At 45.2% G+C, this 20,154-nt stretch overlaps 1 protein-coding gene across 1 annotated transcript in view; it reads left to right on the top strand.

The window, feature by feature from the left end:
* The window catches only part of HEATR4 (HEAT repeat containing 4), an 84,725-nt gene extending 65,208 nt beyond the window's left edge, over positions 1-19,517 (top strand). Inside the window, 6 exon segments of the mRNA XM_088461368.1 lie at positions 5,559-5,628; positions 6,241-6,427; positions 7,449-7,527; positions 18,099-18,203; positions 18,205-18,255; positions 19,448-19,517. Coding sequence (XP_088317494.1) covers positions 5,559-5,628; positions 6,241-6,427; positions 7,449-7,527; positions 18,099-18,203; positions 18,205-18,255; positions 19,448-19,507 — 552 coding nt within the window. The 3' untranslated portion in view covers positions 19,508-19,517.
* Positions 19,518-20,154: the final 637 nt, after the last annotated feature.

The following is a 20,154-nucleotide window of genomic DNA, read 5'->3' as shown; positions in this document are numbered from 1 at the left end:
TCATTCACAGATAAAACGTCCTCATTCACAGATAAAACATCCTCTTTCACAGACAAAAGTCCTCTTTCACAGACAAAACATCATCTTTCACAGACAAAATGTCCTCTTTCACAGATAAAACGTCCTCTTTCACAGACAAAACGTCATCTTTCACAGACAAAACGTCATCTTTCACAGACAAAACGTCCTCTTTCGCAGACAAAACATCCTCTTTCACAGACAAAAGTCCTCTTTCACAGACAAAACGTCATCTTTCACAGACAAAACGTCATCTTTCACAGACAAAACGTCATCTTTCACAGACAACGTCATCTTTCAGATAAAACGTCATCTTTCACAGGCAAAATGTGATCTTTCACAGACAAAGCGTCATCTTTCACAGACAAAACATCAACTTTCACAGACAACGTCATCTTTCAGATAAAACGTCATCTTTCACAGACAAAACGTCATCTTTCGCAGACAAAACGTCATCTTTCACAGATAAAACGTCATCTTTCACAGATAAAACGTCCTCATTCACAGATAAAACGTCCTCATTCACAGATAAAACATCCTCTTTCACAGACAAAAGTCCTCTTTCACAGACAAAACGTCATCTTTCGCAGACAAAACGTCCTCTTTCACAGACAAAACATCCTCTTTCACAGACAAAACATCAACTTTCACAGACAACGTTATCTTTCAGATAAAACGTCATCTTTAATAGACAAATCGTCCTCTTTCACAGACAAAACATCATCTTTCACAGACAAAATGTGATCTTTCACAGACAAAACGTCATCTTTCACAGACAAAACGTCCTCTTTCACAGACAAAACGTCCTCTTTCACAGACAAAACGTCCTCTTTCACAGACAAAACGTCCTCTTTCACAGACAAAACGTCCTCTTTCACAGACAAAACATCCTCTTTCACAGACAAAACGTCATCTTTCACAGACAACGTCATCTTTCAGATAAAACGTCATCTTTCACAGGCAAAATGTGATCTTTCACAGACAAAACGTCATCTTTCACAGACAAAACGTCCTCTTTCACAGACAAAACGTCCTCTTTCACAGACAAAACGTCATCTTTCACAGACAAAACGTCATCTTTCACAGACAAAACGTCGTCTTTCACAGACAAAACATCCTCTTTCACAGACAAAACGTCATCTTTCACAGACAAAACGTCATCTTTCACAGACAACGTCATCTTTCAGATAAAACGTCATCTTTCACAGACAAAATGTGATCTTTCACAGACAAAACGTCATCTTTCACAGACAAAACGTCCTCTTTCACAGACAAAACGTCCTCTTTCACAGACAAAACGTCATCTTTCACAGACAAAACGTCCTCTTTCACAGACGTCATCTTTCAGATAAAACGTCATCTTTCACAGGCAAAATGTGATCTTTCACAGACAAAACGTCATCTTTCACAGACAAAACGTCATCTTTCACAGACAAAACATCAACTTTCACAGACAAAACATCAACTTTCACAGACAACGTCATCTTTCAGACAAAACGTCCTCTTTCACAGACAAAACATCCTCTTTCGCAGACAAAATGTCATCTTTCACAGACAAAACATCCTCTTTCACAGACAAAACGTCCTCTTTCACAGATAAAACGTCCTCTTTCACAGATAAAACGTCCTCTTTCACAGATAAAACGTCCTCTTTCACAGACAAAACATCCTCTTTCGCAGACAAAACGTCATCTTTCGCAGACAAAACGTCCTCTTTCCCAGACAAAACATCCTCTTTCACAGACAAAACGTCCTCTTTCACAGATAAAATGTCATCTTTCACAGACAAAACATCCTCTTTCACAGACAAAACGTCATCTTTCACAGACAAAACGTCATCTTTCACAGACAACGTCATCTTTCAGATAAAACGTCATCTTTCACAGGCAAAATGTGATCTTTCACAGACAAAACGTCATCTTTCACAGACAAAACGTCATCTTTCAGATAAAACGTCATCTTTCGCAGACAAAACGTCATCTTTCGCAGACAAAACGTCATCTTTCACAGATAAAACATCCTCTTTCACAGATAAAACGTCCTCTTTCACAGACAAAACATCATCTTTCGCAGACAAAACATCATCTTTCGCAGACAAAAGTCCTCTTTCACAGACAAAAGTTCTCTTTCACATACAAAACGTCATCTTTCGCAGACAAAACGTCATCTTTCGCAGACAAAACATCCTCTTTCACAGACAAAAGTCCTCTTTCACAGACAAAAGTCCTCTTTCACATACAAAACGTCATCTTTCACAGACAAAACGTCATCTTTCACAGACAAAACGTCATCTTTCACAGACAACGTCATCTTTCAGATAAAACGTCATCTTTCACAGGCAAAATGTGATCTTTCACAGACAAAGCGTCATCTTTCACAGACAAAACATCAACTTTCACAGACAACGTCATCTTTCAGATAAAACGTCATCTTTCACAGACAAAACGTCATCTTTCGCAGACAAAACGTCATCTTTCACAGATAAAACGTCCTCATTCACAGATAAAACGTCCTCATTCACAGATAAAACGTCCTCTTTCACAGACAAAACATCCTCTTTCACAGACAAAAGTCCTCTTTCACAGACAAAACGTCCTCTTTCGCAGACAAAACGTCCTCTTTCACAGACAAAACATCCTCTTTCACAGACAAAACATCAACTTTCACAGACAACGTTATCTTTCAGATAAAACGTCATCTTTAATAGACAAATCGTCCTCTTTCACAGACAAAACATCATCTTTCACAGACAAAATGTGATCTTTCACAGACAAAACGTCCTCTTTCACAGACAAAACGTCCTCTTTCACAGACAAAACGTCCTCTTTCGCAGACAAAACGTCCTCTTTCACAGACAAAACATCCTCTTTCACAGACAAAACATCAACTTTCACAGACAACGTTATCTTTCAGATAAAACGTCATCTTTAATAGACAAATCGTCCTCTTTCACAGACAAAACATCATCTTTCACAGACAAAATGTGATCTTTCACAGACAAAACGTCATCTTTCACAGACAAAACGTCCTCTTTCACAGACAAAACGTCCTCTTTCACAGACAAAACGTCATCTTTCACAGACAAAACGTCCTCTTTCACAGACAAAACATCCTCTTTCACAGACAAAACGTCATCTTTCACAGACAAAACGTCATCTTTCACAGACAACGTCATCTTTCAGATAAAACGTCATCTTTCACAGGCAAAATGTGATCTTTCACAGACAAAACGTCCTCTTTCACAGACAAAACGTCCTCTTTCACAGACAAAACGTCATCTTTCACAGACAAAACGTCATCTTTCACAGACAAAACGTCGTCTTTCACAGACAAAACATCCTCTTTCACAGACAAAACGTCATCTTTCACAGACAAAACGTCATCTTTCACAGACAACGTCATCTTTCAGATAAAACGTCATCTTTCACAGACAAAATGTGATCTTTCACAGACAAAACGTCATCTTTCACAGACAAAACGTCATCTTTCACAGACAAAACGTCATCTTTCACAGACAAAACGTCATCTTTCACAGACAAAACATCAACTTTCACAGACAACGTCATCTTTCAGACAAAACGTCCTCTTTCACAGACAAAACATCCTCTTTCGCAGACAAAATGTCATCTTTCACAGACAAAACGTCCTCTTTCACAGATAAAACGTCCTCTTTCACAGATAAAACGTCCTCTTTCACAGACAAAACATCCTCTTTCGCAGACAAAACGTCCTCTTTCCCAGACAAAACATCCTCTTTCACAGACAAAAATCCTCTTTCACAGACAAAACGTCCTCTTTCACAGATAAAATGTCATCTTTCACAGACAAAACATCCTCTTTCACAGACAAAACGTCATCTTTCACATACAAAACGTCCTCTTTCGCAGACATCTGATGGCAGATGTTCGTGAAAAATGACTTTTTGCCTCATTCTAATGGTGCATACACACTGTACGATTTTAGTGAACGATATGAACAATAACAATCAACCATATATCGTTCATCTTTATGCAACGAACGATCAACAAACAACTAACGATGCGCGTTCCCGCATGGACGAAAACTATATCTATGCTCATACATACATGCAGGCCAACTTGGACGATTTCAACACGATTTTCATGTTAAGAAATGACTTTACTGAAATATCTATCATAGATATCTATCAGTGTGTACACCCAAAATCGTTTGCCCTGCACTACAGAAAGTTAGAGGGAAATCTATCAGCGATATTGTTGGTTGTGCAGGTTGTACCGTGTGTATGCACCATAAGATTCAAACTTGGCGGCATGATCTGAGCCAAAACTAGCTGCTCATCTCTACTCATAATGCACAGTTGTGTTACCTAATGAGAATGGTGATACTGAATGAGTACTAATCTACTGACCAATGTAATGTCTATTGCAGGTAACAAAAAACTGCTGACCCATGCTTCTGTATAGAGCAGGCTATCGAGAATAATGTTGATTTGATGGGAAATTCATATTAGTGGATTGTGGATCTGATTCAGACCAGCTCGCTAGATGCGACCGCTCGCTCCCAGCGTATGGAAATTCAGCTAAGTGACGTCAAGGCAGCCGCTCGCACGGCAAGGCATAAGCACACCCACTATGTCTTGGCGAGCAATCACTTTGTGTTTAAAGACGCACACCAGCCTGTCTTTAGCCACCCATTTGCGTATGTCATCTCCAGGAAGTATATACAACCATCGGTACATCGGGAATCATCAGATCTGACCGCAGCGCTTGGGGTTGACTGTAGCCTACCGCAAGCACAGCGAGCACTTCAGTGTATAATTCAACCAGGTGACGTGTACTATGACGATGGCGGTTAATTATGCACGCCTCTGAAATGGCGTTGAAACACTCTGGCACGCCTGCGTCCGCAAATCCACTCCCCCGTTACTACTGCCTTGGCCCTGTTACCACCCACAAACGACCACTCCTGTCATTCATTCCACTGTGCTGTCTTTGCAGGGCGAGTGAGCGCATCCCGATCACTCGTACTAGTTTGCGCACACGCACTGCGAACTATACGCATGTGCACATTTGCAAACGTCGCCAGCAACAAGCGATCGTTTGCTAGCGAGCAGGTCTGAATCAGGTCCTGTGTCTGCTTCATAAAGGAGTATTATTATGAACAACTACTTATATCAAAAGACTACAGCTTGCTAATGACAAGCAAATATTTTATAATTACCCATCCCTTGGTGGCACTGTTGGACTCATCCCTGCATGACAAGCAATAGAGCAGCCCGCCACTAGTAATAAATGCATAGAAATAAGGTTTAATGTGAAGAATAATGTATATACTGTAGAAAAAATAAGCATGGAAACATTGTGTATCACTGTTGTCCTTTATTTTTAGAATTTACAATCTAACAACCTTACGTAATATGTAATCGGGCCACCTGTAACTTTACTAGCTGTTTTGCTGAGTTGATGTTAAACTGCTGAAGACCACTAGGCTGCATTGTCTGGATTTATAGGGAAACAGCCATGTGGTGCTATTTCAGCAGACTTACAGTATCCTTATTCTAGGTCATAAACTGTCTCTACCAGCTAATTCAGAGTGATCCAGTGTGGAGAATCCAAGCGCATGCAATCAAAGGTCAGTAGCTGTACTGTACCTCTGTTCTGGATAAACCGAATCTATTTATTGTATGTTAAATTAGGATGTGGATACACCCATTTTGTGAGCTGATCCAACATTCAATATATCCATTCACTAAGAACTAGTGACGTACCTGAGGCATGAGGCTTCCGTGATGTCACAAGTTCCTAGGGAATGGACATGCCGCAATCCCTAAAGCTTGTGTTTAGAATGGCTGTAACAACCTGACTGGTATTCGTTGCATGATTACAATATTATTATAATTAGATTTTATATATTGTAAAAGGGGTTGGGTACGGGATCCTGGCGGTCTGGATGCTGGCGATCACAATACCAATAGCGGCATGCCAACAGTCAGAATCCCGACCCAACTAGGTAAGTGCCCTAACCCTACTAGGTATGTTCCCTAACCCTCCCCTCTGCAGCCTAACCCTCCCCTAACCCTAATAATTACCATCTGTGATGCTGGCGCTGGGATTACGACTGCTGTCAGAATTACGTTGTCAGTTTTCTGAGCGCTGGCATCTCGACCGTTGGGATGCTAACTGTATATCTAGATTACCATTGGCATCCAGGAGTGAACTCAGATTGCTTCTTTTTTAACCCCAGCTCTAGGCAAACTAGGGCTTATTACACCCCGTGTGAAAGAGCTTCTGTTGTGTGCTGTGCGGGCCGAGCATCCAGGAGTGCGTATAGAGGCATACCGCTGTATTGCTGTACTGCACTTGTCTGATTCTGAAGTTCAACACGCTCTGCAAGATAGGCTGACCCTGGAATCCCATGAACTCGCCAGTAGGTGAGTCTTTTACAGATTTGGTTGAAATGTTACTTACAGCATTTTAATAATGTCGGCATTATAACATTAAACATGATCGTTAAGAAATTACTGTTGTCTGGGACTTTTGAGGCAAAATCTTTTTCACGACTCGAGTGTTATTAGCCCTGGATGTTGGATCCCACCAATTCCTCTCTGACTCTGTCACACAGTTTGGGCTATTTCACACACGCCGGTTTTCACCAGCTGCCAAAAAACCTGCCGTTTTTTGTTGTGTAGTAACTTTAATAATGTATGTAAGCAGATTGGTCTTTTCACACAGCTCTGACATGGCACGGTTGCTGTGTTACAGCCGGGAATATCCACTGACAAGGACAGCTGCCGTCCACGGTTTCAGTGTCATATCCACAGGCAAAAAAACGTCCGGCTTTGGACAGTTTTTTTGCCGGCTGGTGAAAACCGTAATGTGTGAAATAGCCCTGACACCACACTGTGAGTCAGAGGAGATGGGCCGGACGGTGGGCGGTCAGGACTCTGCGTATTGAGGTCGGGCAGAAGCATGTCACAGGATGGGTAGAGGCATGTCGTTGGCAGACCAAGATGGGCGGAGGTGGAGCTACATAAAGGCTAGTGAATTCCGAAACCCCACCCATCCAGGATGAGAAAACCTCCGGACTCCGGACAGGTCTTACCATTTCTGGACCGCCTGAAGGAATCCAGTATGGGTGATACTGACAACATAAGTGTACATTTAAAGTGTATTATAGCTGTATAATTTCCTTTTACATGTCTGCATGAAGTTAACAATCTTCTGGGCATCTGTGAATATTCAGGAGTATTAGTGAGAGAGAAAACACCCCATGTACTGGCAGGAGCATGCTCAGTGTGCTCTGGAGAAACATCATTAAGCTGTCAGCTCTCAACTCATTGGCTCTGAACAATGTTATGTGTGTTAATATCTTTACAATGCAATCATGCTTTTACTCAGGAAAACATTGCATGACAGATAAGCTTTGAAAATGATTGTTTTCTCTCCATTTAGGGAGGTAAAACAGACACTGACTACTTTAAACTTGGCGCACACCGGGAACCAGGAGATGATCTTAATGATCAAGCAACAAGTATGTATTAAGGAAACTGCACCCACAAGGGGTTATTAGCTAACAAAGTGTAAAGGTGCAACTGCAGTAACTAATAGCAACCAACTATTTACTTTCTTTATCTTAGATCTGCTAGCTTGATCAATTCTATTGATAACTTTTGTTGTTACTGCATGTTTTTTTAATCATTTACCCCACTGCGCAATTTACATGACATAATAAGTTTGAAAACTTATTTTATTCATACATTTAATATGATAAATTGTTGATATGCTCTTTACTGACATCAGCGTAGCGCATTCTTTACTGATGACGAGTTGTGATTGCGATACTTTGAAAGTTGTTGGTACTGTTCTGTATGTGTTGAGAAACCTAACTATCCTAGTGCTCTGCCGGTGTGTATTTTAAAATGTGATATGCAAACAAGATTATTTATTTATTCATTCATTCATATATATTCTCTCTCTCTCTCTCTCTCTCTCTCTCAATATATATATATATATATATTTTAAATCTAATAACAGGATTTTGGTACCTTTCTCTGATTCCACAGGTGACACTGGAGGACTTCAAGACAGTGGGATATAGACAGTGCTGAGTGGAGCTGGCACTTTAAATTTAAATGAAGTGTGACTGGCTCCTCCCCTCTATAGGCCAGTATTAGAACCGTGCCTGATGGGAGCTGATAAAAAAGATTGACAGAAGAGGAGGCGAAAGTACACAAAACAACTGAAAGTTGAAAACAAAAGGAAAATAGAATGAAACAAGAGACGACAAACATGTCTCTAGCATTCATAACATCACCCTAGACAACAAACATGTCGCCACAGGCATAACAGGTGTGGTAGGAAGAACAGCGCCGGGTGGGCGTCCAGTGTCCCCTGTGGAATCGGAGAAAGATTTATCGGTAAGTACCAAAATCCTGTTTTCTCCTTCATCCACTGGGGGACACTGGAGGACTTCAAGACAGTGGGGACGTCCCAGAGCTCCCATCACGGGTGGGAAAGTGCTGAGAACCCTGCAAGACAGACCGACCATATTGCGCTGCAGAGGTCGCAAAGGTGTCAAATCTGTAAAACCAAACAAAAGTATGCAGGCCCGACCAAGTAGCTGCCCGGCATAGAGATTCCATAGAAACGCCTGGAGCAGCCACCCACGAGCGAGTGGAATGTGCGGTGATGGAAGATGGAGGTTCTCTAGACAAGGCCATATACGCCTGTCGAATGGTCAGACGAATCCATCGAGCCAGTGTCTGTTTGGAAGCTGGCCAACCTGGACGAGCAGCATCATACAAAACAAAAAGAGTATCAGTCTTGCGAACGGCTGCCGTCCTATCTACATATATGTGAAGAGCTCTAACCACATCCAAGGATCCAGAACAGTGTTGGCTAACCTTGACACTCCAGGTGTTGTGGAACTATATATCCCAGCATGCCCTGCCACAGTTTTAGCATGCCCTAATAGCAAAACTGTAGCAGTGCATGCTGGGTTATGTAGCTCCATAACAGCTGGAGTGTCAAGGTTAGCCAACACTGTTCTAGAAGAAGGAGAATCCTGTGGAAAAACTGGAACTACAATAGGTTGACTGATGTGGAAGGCCAAAACCACCTTAGGCAGAAAATCCATTCTGGTGTGTAGCTCAGCTCTATCCTCATGAAATACCAAATATGGTGGACGACATGATAAAGCTCCCAGCTCCGACACCCTCCTGGCGGGAGCAAGAGCCACCAGAAGTATCACCTTCCATGAAAGATATTTCAATTCCACTGACTCCAAAGGCTCGAACAGCGAAGACTGCAAGAAAGATAGGACGAAGTCCAAGTCCCATGGAGCTGCAGCGGGAACAAAGGGTGGTTGCAATCTAACCACACCCTGCAAAAAAGTCTGCACGTCCGGTAATAAGGCCAATTTCTTTTGGAAGAAAATCGAGAGCGCTAACATTTGTACCTTCAGAGATCCCAACCGAAGGCCCGCTGAGAGACCTGCTTGCAGAAAAAGCAGAAATCTGGGAAGACTGAACTCCGTAGGAGGCAAAACTCTACGTTCGCACCAGGATACATATGCCTTCCAAATATGTTGGGAGGGGAAAACGAGTGCTTGTTAAAACTAAATATTCTATAATAAAAGGAAAAACAAAAAAGTTATCGGACAAACAAACAAACAAACATGAAACACTGAAACCATATGTTTAAGCTCTTTTAGGATAAATTAACAGCAGGTCCAAGTAAGCGTGCAGTGGTATATTGAATCCAATGCGACCTAGCTGTCCCTACCTTTATCTGCAGCTTCTGGTGCTGGCAGCGTGTTGTATTGCCTGCACTGCACGGGAAGCCACACGAAGTGTAAGTGGGCTGGCGGGGGTTGTGAGCGGTGGCACAGGATGACGTCAGTGAGTCAGGGAGATCGTCAAATTGTAGCCCGGTAATGCTCCACTGTTCTTCCTCGACTCTATCTCTGGGGTCCAATGCGTTTCGTACCTGCCTTGCCTCACAATACAGCATCCATAAAAGATGCAAGCCAGTCACGATGGGCCAGGTAAACAGCGTGCACAGCCGCCGGTGTGCACGCTGTTTACCTGGCCCATCGTGACTGGCTTGCATCAGAAGCTGCAGATAAAGGTAGGGACAGCTAGGTCGCATTGGATTCAATATACCACTGCACGCTTGCTTGGACCTGCTGTTAATTTATCCTAAAAGAGCTTAAACATATGGTTTCAGTGTTTCATGTTTGTTTGTTCGATAACTTTTTTGTTTTTCCTTTTATTATAGAATATTTAGTTTTAAAAAGCGCTCGTTTTCCCCTCTCAAACTTGATTTTTTTAATGAGCCGCTGTGTAGACATATCTAGCGCAGTTCATTAATTTTTTTCTTTCCGAATACGATGGTAATGCTTGGAAGTAACTTCCTTCATGGCTCTAAGCATCGTAGGAATCACCTTGGAAGGTATCCCTTTACGTCTTAGGATGGCCCTTTCAACAACCACGCCGTCAAACGTAGCTGCTTTAAGTCTGGATAGACTAAAGGACCCTGTAGGAGTAGAACCTCTCTGAGTGGTAAGGGCCACGGATTGTCTACCAACAGGAGCTAAATGTTGGAGTACCAAGCTCTGCGAGGCCAGTACTGAGCTATCAGCAGGACCTTGGCCTGTTCCCTCTTGATGCGTTGAAGGATTCAAGGGAGAAGGGGAAATGGAGGAAACAGATAAATGAATTGGAACCACCACGGTGTTGACAGTGCATCCACAGCCACAGCTTGTGGATCCCTTGTTCAAGAGCAGTATAGGGGCAGTTGATGGTTCTGCCTGGATACCATAAGGTCGACCTGTGGAAGACCCCACCGTTGGACCAGCTGCTGAAACACCTGTGGATGTAGAACCCATTCTCCTGGATGTACATCCTGACGACTGAGGTAATCTGCCTTCCAATTTTCGACGCCTGGTATGAAGATTGCTGAAATCGACCTTGCGTAGCTGTCCGCCCTGATAAGAATCCGGCTGACTTCCTTCATGGCCGCACGACTTCTGGTGCCTCCTTGTTTGTTTATATATGCCACTGCTGTGGCGTTGTCGGACTGGACCCTGACTGCTCGGCCCCTCAGAAGGTGACCTACTGTCTGTAATGCATAGAAAACTGCTCTTACTTCCAACATGTTGATTGGAAGACTCGATTTCTGTGCTGTCCAGTGTCCCTGGAAGTGATGCTCTAGAATTACTGCCCCCCAGCCTCTTAGACTTGCATCCGTGGTAAGAAGCGTCCAATCCCACTCTCCAAATCTCTTTCCCTCCATAAGGTGAATTGAGTTAACCACCACAGTAGGGATATCCGAGTGTTGGGTTGTAACCTGACTCGTTGGGGAAGAAACAGGTGGGATCCCGACCATTGTGATAGGAGATCTAGCTGAAAAGGTCTGGAGCGAAAACGACCGTACGAAACAGCCTCGAAGGCTGCCACCATCTTCCCGAGAAGTTAGATACATGCATGAACCGAAACCTTCCGACGTCGAAGGACCAACCTCAACATCTCCTGAATGGAAGTTATCTTGTCCTGGGGAAGGAACACACATTGAGACACTGTGTCCATGATCATTCCTACAAACTGCAATCTCTGTGTCGGTTGCAGATGCGACTTGGGAATATTCAGGATCCATCCATGACAAATAAGGAGGTTGTGCATCACGGTGATGTCCTGTAATAGTTGATCCTTGGAATTCGCCTTCAGTAGTAGGTCATCCAGGTACAGAATAATAGTGATCCCTTGTTTCCAAAGGAGACTCATCATCACAGCCATAACCTTTGTGAATACCCGTGGGGCCGAAGATAAGCTGAAGGGCAAGGCCTGAAACTGGAAATGTGAATTCCGAACTGCGAATCTCAGGAAAGCCTGGTGAGGTGGCCAAATGTGTATGTCCTTGATATCTAGAGATACCATGAACTCGCCCTCCTCCAAGCCTGCAATTACTGACTGAAGAGACTCCACCTTCAACCTGAAAATCCGTAAATATGGATTGAGATCCTTTAAGTTTAGAATGGGTCTGACCGAGCCGTCCGGCTTCGGAACGACAAAAAGACTGGAGTGAAATCCTTTTTCCTTCTGAAGACTGGGGACTTGGATTACCACTTTCATGGACAGAAGCCTGTCTATTGGTTTCTGTAAGACCACACCTCTGTCGTTGGAAACTGGCAAACCTGTGGTAAAAAACGATTCGGGGGTTGAAGTTGGAAATCGAGCTTGTAGCCCCAAATTATTAGATTTCGGACCCAAGCGCCCGCACAGGTTTCCGTCCAGACCTAGTTGAAGACGCGCTCCCACTCTGGGGTCCCCCAGGTGAGAGGGAAGCCCGTCAGGCACTGGGTTTAGAAATTGACTTAATCTCCTGTAGCCTCGAGCCTGTGGTGGCTGCGGTTGTACCCCGACCCCTGGTACCATGAGATGTTGATTATCCTCCTCTGAAACGACCACGTGAACGACCCGGGTCCCGAAAGGACCAAAATGAAGGTCCCAAGTAAGATCGTCTAGGTGGAGGAGCTGCAGTCGGTAGAAAAGTGGATTTACCTCCAGTAGCCTGAGATATCCACTTATCTAGTTCTGCCCCAAATAGAACATTTCCAGTGAAAGGGAGTGCTTCCACAGCCCTTTTGGATTCTGCATCAGCCTGCCAAGTTTTGAGCCACAGCGCCAGCCGTGCTGAATTTGCCTAAGCTGAAGTTCTGGAGGCAATAGAACAAACATCCTTAGACGCTTCTCCAAGGTAAGCCGCCGCTTCACCTATATATTCTGCTAATGGAATGAGTTCCTCCATTGGCAGCTGATCTTTCATTCCGTCCGCCAATTGCTTAGCCCAAATATTCGATAGCCTGGTTAGTCCAGCAGCTAACTATCGCTGGATGAAGAGTCACCCCTGCAGCGGTGTAAATGGACTTAAGAGTGCTCTCCAGTCTCCGATCGGACATGTCCTTTAAAAACTTGACTCCAGGAACAGGGAGCGTAGTCTTTTTTTGACAGTCGCAATACAGATGAATCTACTGTAGGGGGAGTTTCACAAGCCTTTCTATTATCTGCTGGAAAGGGGTAAAAAGATAATAAATGCCGGGACATCTGAAACTTTTTATCTGAATGTTCCCAGGCTGTCGATAGAAGGGAATCCAGCTCTTCCGATATCGGGAAAGCTGTAGCTTGTCTTTGTTTCTTAAGAAAGAAAGACTGTTTTGTAGGACCTGAGTCTTCTTCCTGTATGTGCAATACTTGTCGTTTTGCAGCAATCAAGGCTTCTACTCCCTCTGATACCGGTTCAGGATCAGACTCCAGAGGCTCTTTAGGCGAATCTGGGGCATACTCACCCTCTTCTAATTCTGGCATATCCTCTTCCTCTGGGTCATCCCAACGGAGGACTGAGGGTAACAATCTCTTTTTAGTGACCTGTGGCGCGGGGACGCCATTGTCATGGCTTTGAAAATCCCCTCCATAGAAACAGCTAGGGATCTCGCTCAAGCTGGTTCCTCTGTAGCCGTTGACCTGTAAGCCGGTCTTTCTCTGCGAGAAGCCTCCAGTTCAGCCGAGAGAGAGGACACAACAGATGTAACCTGCGTCCAAGACGGTGGTTCTGACATCTCTGCAGATTGTTGATCCGTATAACAACCCTCACACAATCTGGAGGTAGATGACTGTCCCTGTGTACATTTTTTTCAACACTTTTTGCAGGTAAATAACTTTTGCGCAGCCTTAGACCTGCCAGTCATGCTACATACAAACCCCACACAAACCACAAAAAGGTTAAGTAACAGGGTAAGAAAAAAAAGAATATACTGGTGTACAGAGAGTTTGGAGACAGTCACACTTGCCTACAACAGCGCTCCTAGCAGTGCCAGAACGCCAGGCAAAGGATTAATTGTTATTATGCTCTCTGTCTACATCAGCCTAAACCCCTGCTGTAATACATACAGGTCCGTGTAGGCTGCCCAGCGCTGCCTCTCCATGTAATGGCCGCCTTCAGTCTGCAGTGAAACGCTGGGGCTGATGGGAGGCAGGAGAAGGAAGTCGGAGCTAAGCTCCGCCCCCTTCATTCTAGCGCCGTTTTTTAAACTGGCGCGTGTACCCAGTACATTCTTTATATATATATATATATATATATATATATACACACACACACACACACACACATGCCTTTGTGTAGTATTATGATGAGCCGCCTAATGCAGAGACAACACCGGCTACCCTGCTAATCAGGGAGCCGGAGCACACAGGAAGCCGCCTAATGTAGCCATAAGCTGGCTTCCCTGCTAATCAGGGAGCCAGCTGTACTACCAGGAAGATGCGCTGGTGGCTGTGCTGTCGTTGGCGCAGCTCTGTGGGGGGTCTGTTAAGCCGCCTCTGATAGCGTAAAGCAGGCTGCCCTGCTAATCTGACTGTGGGGGGGTCCGCGATGCGTGCTGCAAGCAGCAGCATGTGGCCCCCCCTAAAGACTGAGGTCACAGGTGTCGGGAACCCCAGGCTAAGTGCATGCACTTGCGAGTGGGTCCCCTCCGGCAGCATCACGCGTAGCAGACAGGTAGCTGCAGCTACTGCCTGTCTGTCCTCAGTGTTCTTGTTCTTTCCTTGCCCTAAGAGCAGGAGAGATCTTTTTTGTGTCCCGCTCCCACTCGGGCACAACTGGTCTATAGGGGGGTATAGAGGGGAGGAGCTAGTCACACTTCATTTAAATTTAAAGTGTCAGCTCCACTCAGCACCGTCTATACCCCACTGTCTTGAAGTCCTCCAGTGTCCCCTAGTGGATGAAGGAGAAATAAATATTAACAGACTAGTATTTTGGACCCAGGTCGCTAGTTGTTGTGCCTGGCATTGCTTTCATTTATTTTTTTGTACTGTGTCTCCTCTTTTCCATCTATCTTCCCCCGTCCTTCTATTGTCTCTCCTCATCCTCCATCTCTGTCTCTTTCCCTCTTTTTCCATTTTCCTCTGTTCTGCCTCTTTTTTCTATATCCATTTCTGTGGTGTGTCACGCATTGCACAGACAGAGGACAGCTGTTGGGGAAGGAGGGCGGACCTGCATACCCGCTCCAGCTTTCCCTACATCGCTGCATCCATAACTCAGCCTGTCCCCATAAGCAAATCCTCACTACAGCTTGCCAGTGGCAGATTTCCCACTAGGCACATGCCTAGAGATGCCATTTACTGGAAGCGGCCCAGCAGGCTCCCCCCTTCCCATTGTGCATCAGAGCAGCTGGCCATTTATTTTATTTAACACCACGGAGGGAGAGTTGCTGGTGGAGATTGGCAGTGCAGGAGGTGAAGGTGAGCTTGGGGTTGACGTCAACCTCATTGCTGTCTGCCTGACAAGTAGAGATGGCTAGTGATTGAGTGTCTCAACACAATGACTCAAATCATTCAGATGTTCGAATGATTCGAGTCACTCAGCGTTTGGTGTGTCGAGACACTCACCTCTCTGTCAGTGGGAGCCTGAGTGAGTGCCAGCTCTGCCCCCTACACTGCTGATCCCACTCACCCGATCATACTTCTGCACTGAGGGCCTGATTCAGAGCCGCTCGTAAGCAGCTGCTCGTTCGTTCTGACCGATGTTCGCACATCTGCGCATGCGTACGAATTTTAATACGCATGCGCGAACCAGTCAGTGCGGCCGAAAATCGTTTGCTCGCTAAATAGCGAATGCCTGCTATTTTGAGTGACAGGATGAGGCGTATGTGGGTGGTAACAGGGGAAGGTGCATGAAAACGGGGAGTGGAAATCAGAACGCAGGCGTGCTTAAAGGTCAAAACGTGCGTTTTATGGGTGTGCATAATTAATACAGGAGCTTCCTTGACCACGTCACTTAGTTATTTTAAAGTCAGAACTGCTCGCAAGATTGTGGTAGGAAAAACCAACCACAAGAATAGCGAGCAGTTCATAAGCTGTTCGATGTACTCGATTAATCTATTAAATAGGGGACATGACGTATTGTGCGAGCAGCCAGGGGGCGTCTTTTTCAAAATTACGACCGCAAGTTTTGTTCGCTCGTTCAGACATAGAGGCGTGAACAGACCGCAAAGTGCGAACAGTTCATTTGAATAGCCACCCCTTTTTAATGAACGAGCGAGCGCAAATAGCATCTGGCTCTGAATCAGGCCCTGAGTCAGATCAGCAGTGTAGGGGACGGAGCTGTCAGCGACTCACTCCAAGTCGCACTGCTACTTCCAGGTCTCGGGGGAGTGCACTGACTCAGGAGAGTTAGTGCAGAACCTTGATCTGCAGTGCTGGGCTGCGGGGGGCGGAGTTCTCAGCGACTCATTCAGAGTCGCTGGCACCTCTGTTTCCTACAGCTCTAAAGAGCCGTGTCTGGAGACACTTCACTGAGTTGAGCCATGTAGCTCAACTCAGTGCTGTGAGTCGCTCTGCCCATCCCTACTGACAAGACTTCAGAGGCATCCCAGTCAGGACAGCCAGCCACTTAATTAAGGAGGTGGAGCCTGAGCCGGGAGTGATGTAATCATGATGACATGATAGGTAGAGGCAGCACAGACTGCTAGTGGATATCACTGCTGGGTTGCTCTGCAGCTATGCTGAACTGCAGTGCCCACAGAGTTGACATGGGAGACGCAGGTGTAGGCTTTGGTCACCAGAAATACTGAAGCATGAATCTCTGTCTGGTGGCACTGGCAGCCCTTTCTAGAATTTACCGATATTGGAACTTAAATATTCTATACATAAAGTAAGTATTTAAGTAACAGGCCACATACGTAATACATTATCTTTTTATATCACTGGAGACAACACAAATTATTTTATTTTTTTTTGGAGGGGAGGGGAGCAGCCAATAGTGTTGTGTGTAAGGGAAGCCTGTCCCCTAAATCCGTTCTCTACAGCCAGCTCCTCCCCCTCCCATCGCATCTTCACCACCTCATGCCCTCTGTCATCTGAAATAGCCTTTTTGGGACTTTTCCTCCGGCTGCATGTCTTGTGGCTTGATGAGCCAGTGGGGGCCCTCGCAGCAGGTAGGTGTGTGCCTACCTCCCTTTAGCGCGTACCACCATGGGGCCCCTGTGTGTTATGTATATGACGTCCAGCGTTCCTGCGCTAGACACACATATAAAGCTTTATATAATAGTTGTTTGTATAAACCAGAGGTTCTTAAACAGTTCAGGCACCTCAACAGTTCAGGTTTTAGAGACACCCATGATTGAGCACAGGTGGTTAAATCAAATTGACTGATGTACTAATTAAGTAATCTGTGCTCAACCATGGATATCTCTACTATCCATGATTGAGCACATAGTACTATGTACTATGGAGCCTTGAGGACTGAGCACCTCATTCAGAGTCGGTCGAAGCGGTCGCACGGTCGTACGCCACCGATGTTCGCTATACTGCGCATGCATAAAGTTCGCAATGCGTGTGCGCAAACTAGCCGCTACGATCAGAAATTTCTCTCTCCTTGAACACAGCCAGGTCGGTAGTTTGAGTGACAGATTGAGGCATTTGTGGGTGGTAAGAGGGGAAGGTGCTTGAAAACGGGGGAGTGGAGATCCGAACGCAGGCGTGCCTAATTATGCGAACAGCGTTTAATTCCGAGTTCATACGGTTTACGGGAGTGCATAATTAAGAAAGTAGCGTCATGGCACATGTGACATGGGAGGTTTTTACACTGACATGATCGTAGAGCTTAAGAGAGGGTATGGTCAACCTTAAAGCTCTACGACCAGTTCCGATGGTTCCCGATTGTCTCGATTAATCCTTATATGCCCGGAGATGACGTGTAATGCGTACGAGAAGGGGGCGTATTTTTTTGTCTTCCGACCGCTTCCTCCCCTTGGTCGGCCAGCTACCGATCCGAACTTAGGGACGCAACTTGCGAGGGAATCATTTGCATATCCGGCCCCTTTTCCCGTACGACCGCTTCGACCGACTCTGAATGAGGTCCTGAGTTTGAGAACCTCTGGTATAAACACATTATTTTAATAGGATTTCTGATGGTGCTAGTAATTCAGCTTGCAGACTTCATCATTCAGTGCAGTTGCCATTGTTTTTCTGTTCCCCATGATCTCTCCCAAAGCTCTTGTTAGTCTTCCAAACAACCATGAAACTCATTTGTTCTATTTTGCCCCAGATGCCAAAGTTGTGCCGGAAGGAAGTGTTATTTCCCAAAGTTTTGAAGTTGACTGAAGCTCTGGACTCGGGGCACAGAGACATGGAACAGCTGCTGCAGAACACCACTGACTGCAGGCACAAGCTGCAAGAACCCAGAGCTTTCAAGGAGCTCACAGGTATTGTCCTGCTAAATAACATTTGGTTTTCCGATCAGTTTTATTTAAAATCTAGGCTCAGTTGCCTTATATTATAAAATTATGTCTGTTTATCCTTTACTTCAAAAATACATATATAATAAATTGGAAGAGATGTAGTCACTATGTTGCCAGGAGAATGCCGGCACCAATATCCCAACATGGGATATTTCTAATTAAACATTTTAACCGTGCGGGTATTATAACTTTAAACATTCTGGTAAAGCGTCATGCTGGTAAAGCGGAAGTTTAAAGTTGTAATGACCCCACGCGGTTAAAACAAAGTAGTATTAGAACCATGTTGGCATTATCCTATTTATATAGTGACTATGGGCCTGATTCAGAATTGTACGGTATTGCACAGCCGCTTCCCTGCATATAACTAATATGCAAATGCAGCAGGAGGTGCCTGGTGTAAATAGAAGCCTCCTGCCAGCATCGCAGATCCAAGTACTGCGCCTTAAGGATCTTCTGCGAGACCATCGGCAATCTGGGTTACCCAGAATGGCCCTCACTGCTCCGTTAGAAGACGCAGACCCTGACTTCGGCACTCCTGGAAAACAGTGGGGAGCAAATCTCTTCCATCCCCCCCCCCCCCCCCAGTTTTTGGGAACGCAGGCTGGCCCTGTCCACTACCCGCCCCAAACAGCCGCAGCCTGTCAATCAAGCTGTGGCGTGGGGGAACTGCTACAGATCTCGCAGAGGAAGACCGGCGCATGTGCAGTACAGATCCTGCCCGTGTGCAGGTCTCTCACAAACGGAGTAGTTCACAAGCAATCGGGTTTCTCTGAATCAGGCTCTATGTCTCCCATTTGGCCCTTTATATTTAATTGCATATATTTGTTTAGTTACTCATTTATTACTCGTTGCTTCAGTCTTTGTAGTTGGAAGTTATCTTTCTTCTAAATGTGCCATCCTGTGTGTCAAAAGCTACTTCTGATACTAAAACAAGTGAGGGTAGTTGGGTGTTTTTTTGTGTGTCTGAGGTGCTAATAAATACTTGGTGTGGATGGAAAGTGGGTGCAGAGGTCACTAAAGCCTGAAAAATGAGAGATATGGTAAGAACTTACTGTACCTTTGTTATCTGTCTTTCTATGAAGTCCACAGGGTGACCTTGGGGTATAGATGATGCAGAGTCATCCGGGCACCTTACGCAGTAAATTTTTCTTCCCAGGATGCACTTGGGTCTTCCTCTATACCCCGCCCCCGGGCCAAAGGCACCTCAGTTTCGTAGCAAGCCAAAGGCCGGAGGAGGATAAAAGAGAGAGAAGAAAGTCTAACACACTAGAATCACATTCTCACACAGAAGGAGACGGAAAACCGGTGACCAGAGCGAAGCCCATCTGAAGCACAGATGCGTCAGGGTGGGTGCCCTGTGGATCCTATGGACTTCATAGAAAGAGATAACAAAGGTAAGATCTTACCATATCTCACTCATTTTCTACTTCAGGGTCCATAGGGTGACCTTGGGGATGTCCCAAAACAGTACCCTCAAGGGTGGGGACGCTCCTCTTCATAGAGGAGAATCCGCCACCCGAAGGATGCATCCTGAGAGGCAAAGGTATCAAATGCATAATACCGTAAAAAGGTAGGGACCATGGGGCCGCCTTACAAAGCTGAACAGCCGAGGCGTCACGGCGAGCTGCCCACGAAGGATCCATAGACTGAGTAGAATGAGCAGTAACAGAGGGCGGCACTGGAAGGCCTTCATGAGCGCAAGCCTCAGAGATCGCCATGCGAAGCCAGCTAGCCACAGTTTACTTATTGGCTGGCCATCCCTTCTTGTGGAATCCATAAAGGACAAACAAGGAGTCTGACTTCTGAAGGGAACTAGTACTGTCCACATAAATCCTGAGGGCATGTACCACATCCAATGAGGCC

This window comes from Taudactylus pleione, unplaced genomic scaffold (assembly GCF_031769625.1).
Source record: "Taudactylus pleione unplaced genomic scaffold, aTauple2 ptg001041l, whole genome shotgun sequence".
In the NCBI taxonomy this organism is placed as follows: domain Eukaryota; kingdom Metazoa; phylum Chordata; class Amphibia; order Anura; family Myobatrachidae; genus Taudactylus; species Taudactylus pleione.
This window is presented reverse-complemented; position numbering and strand designations above follow the sequence as displayed.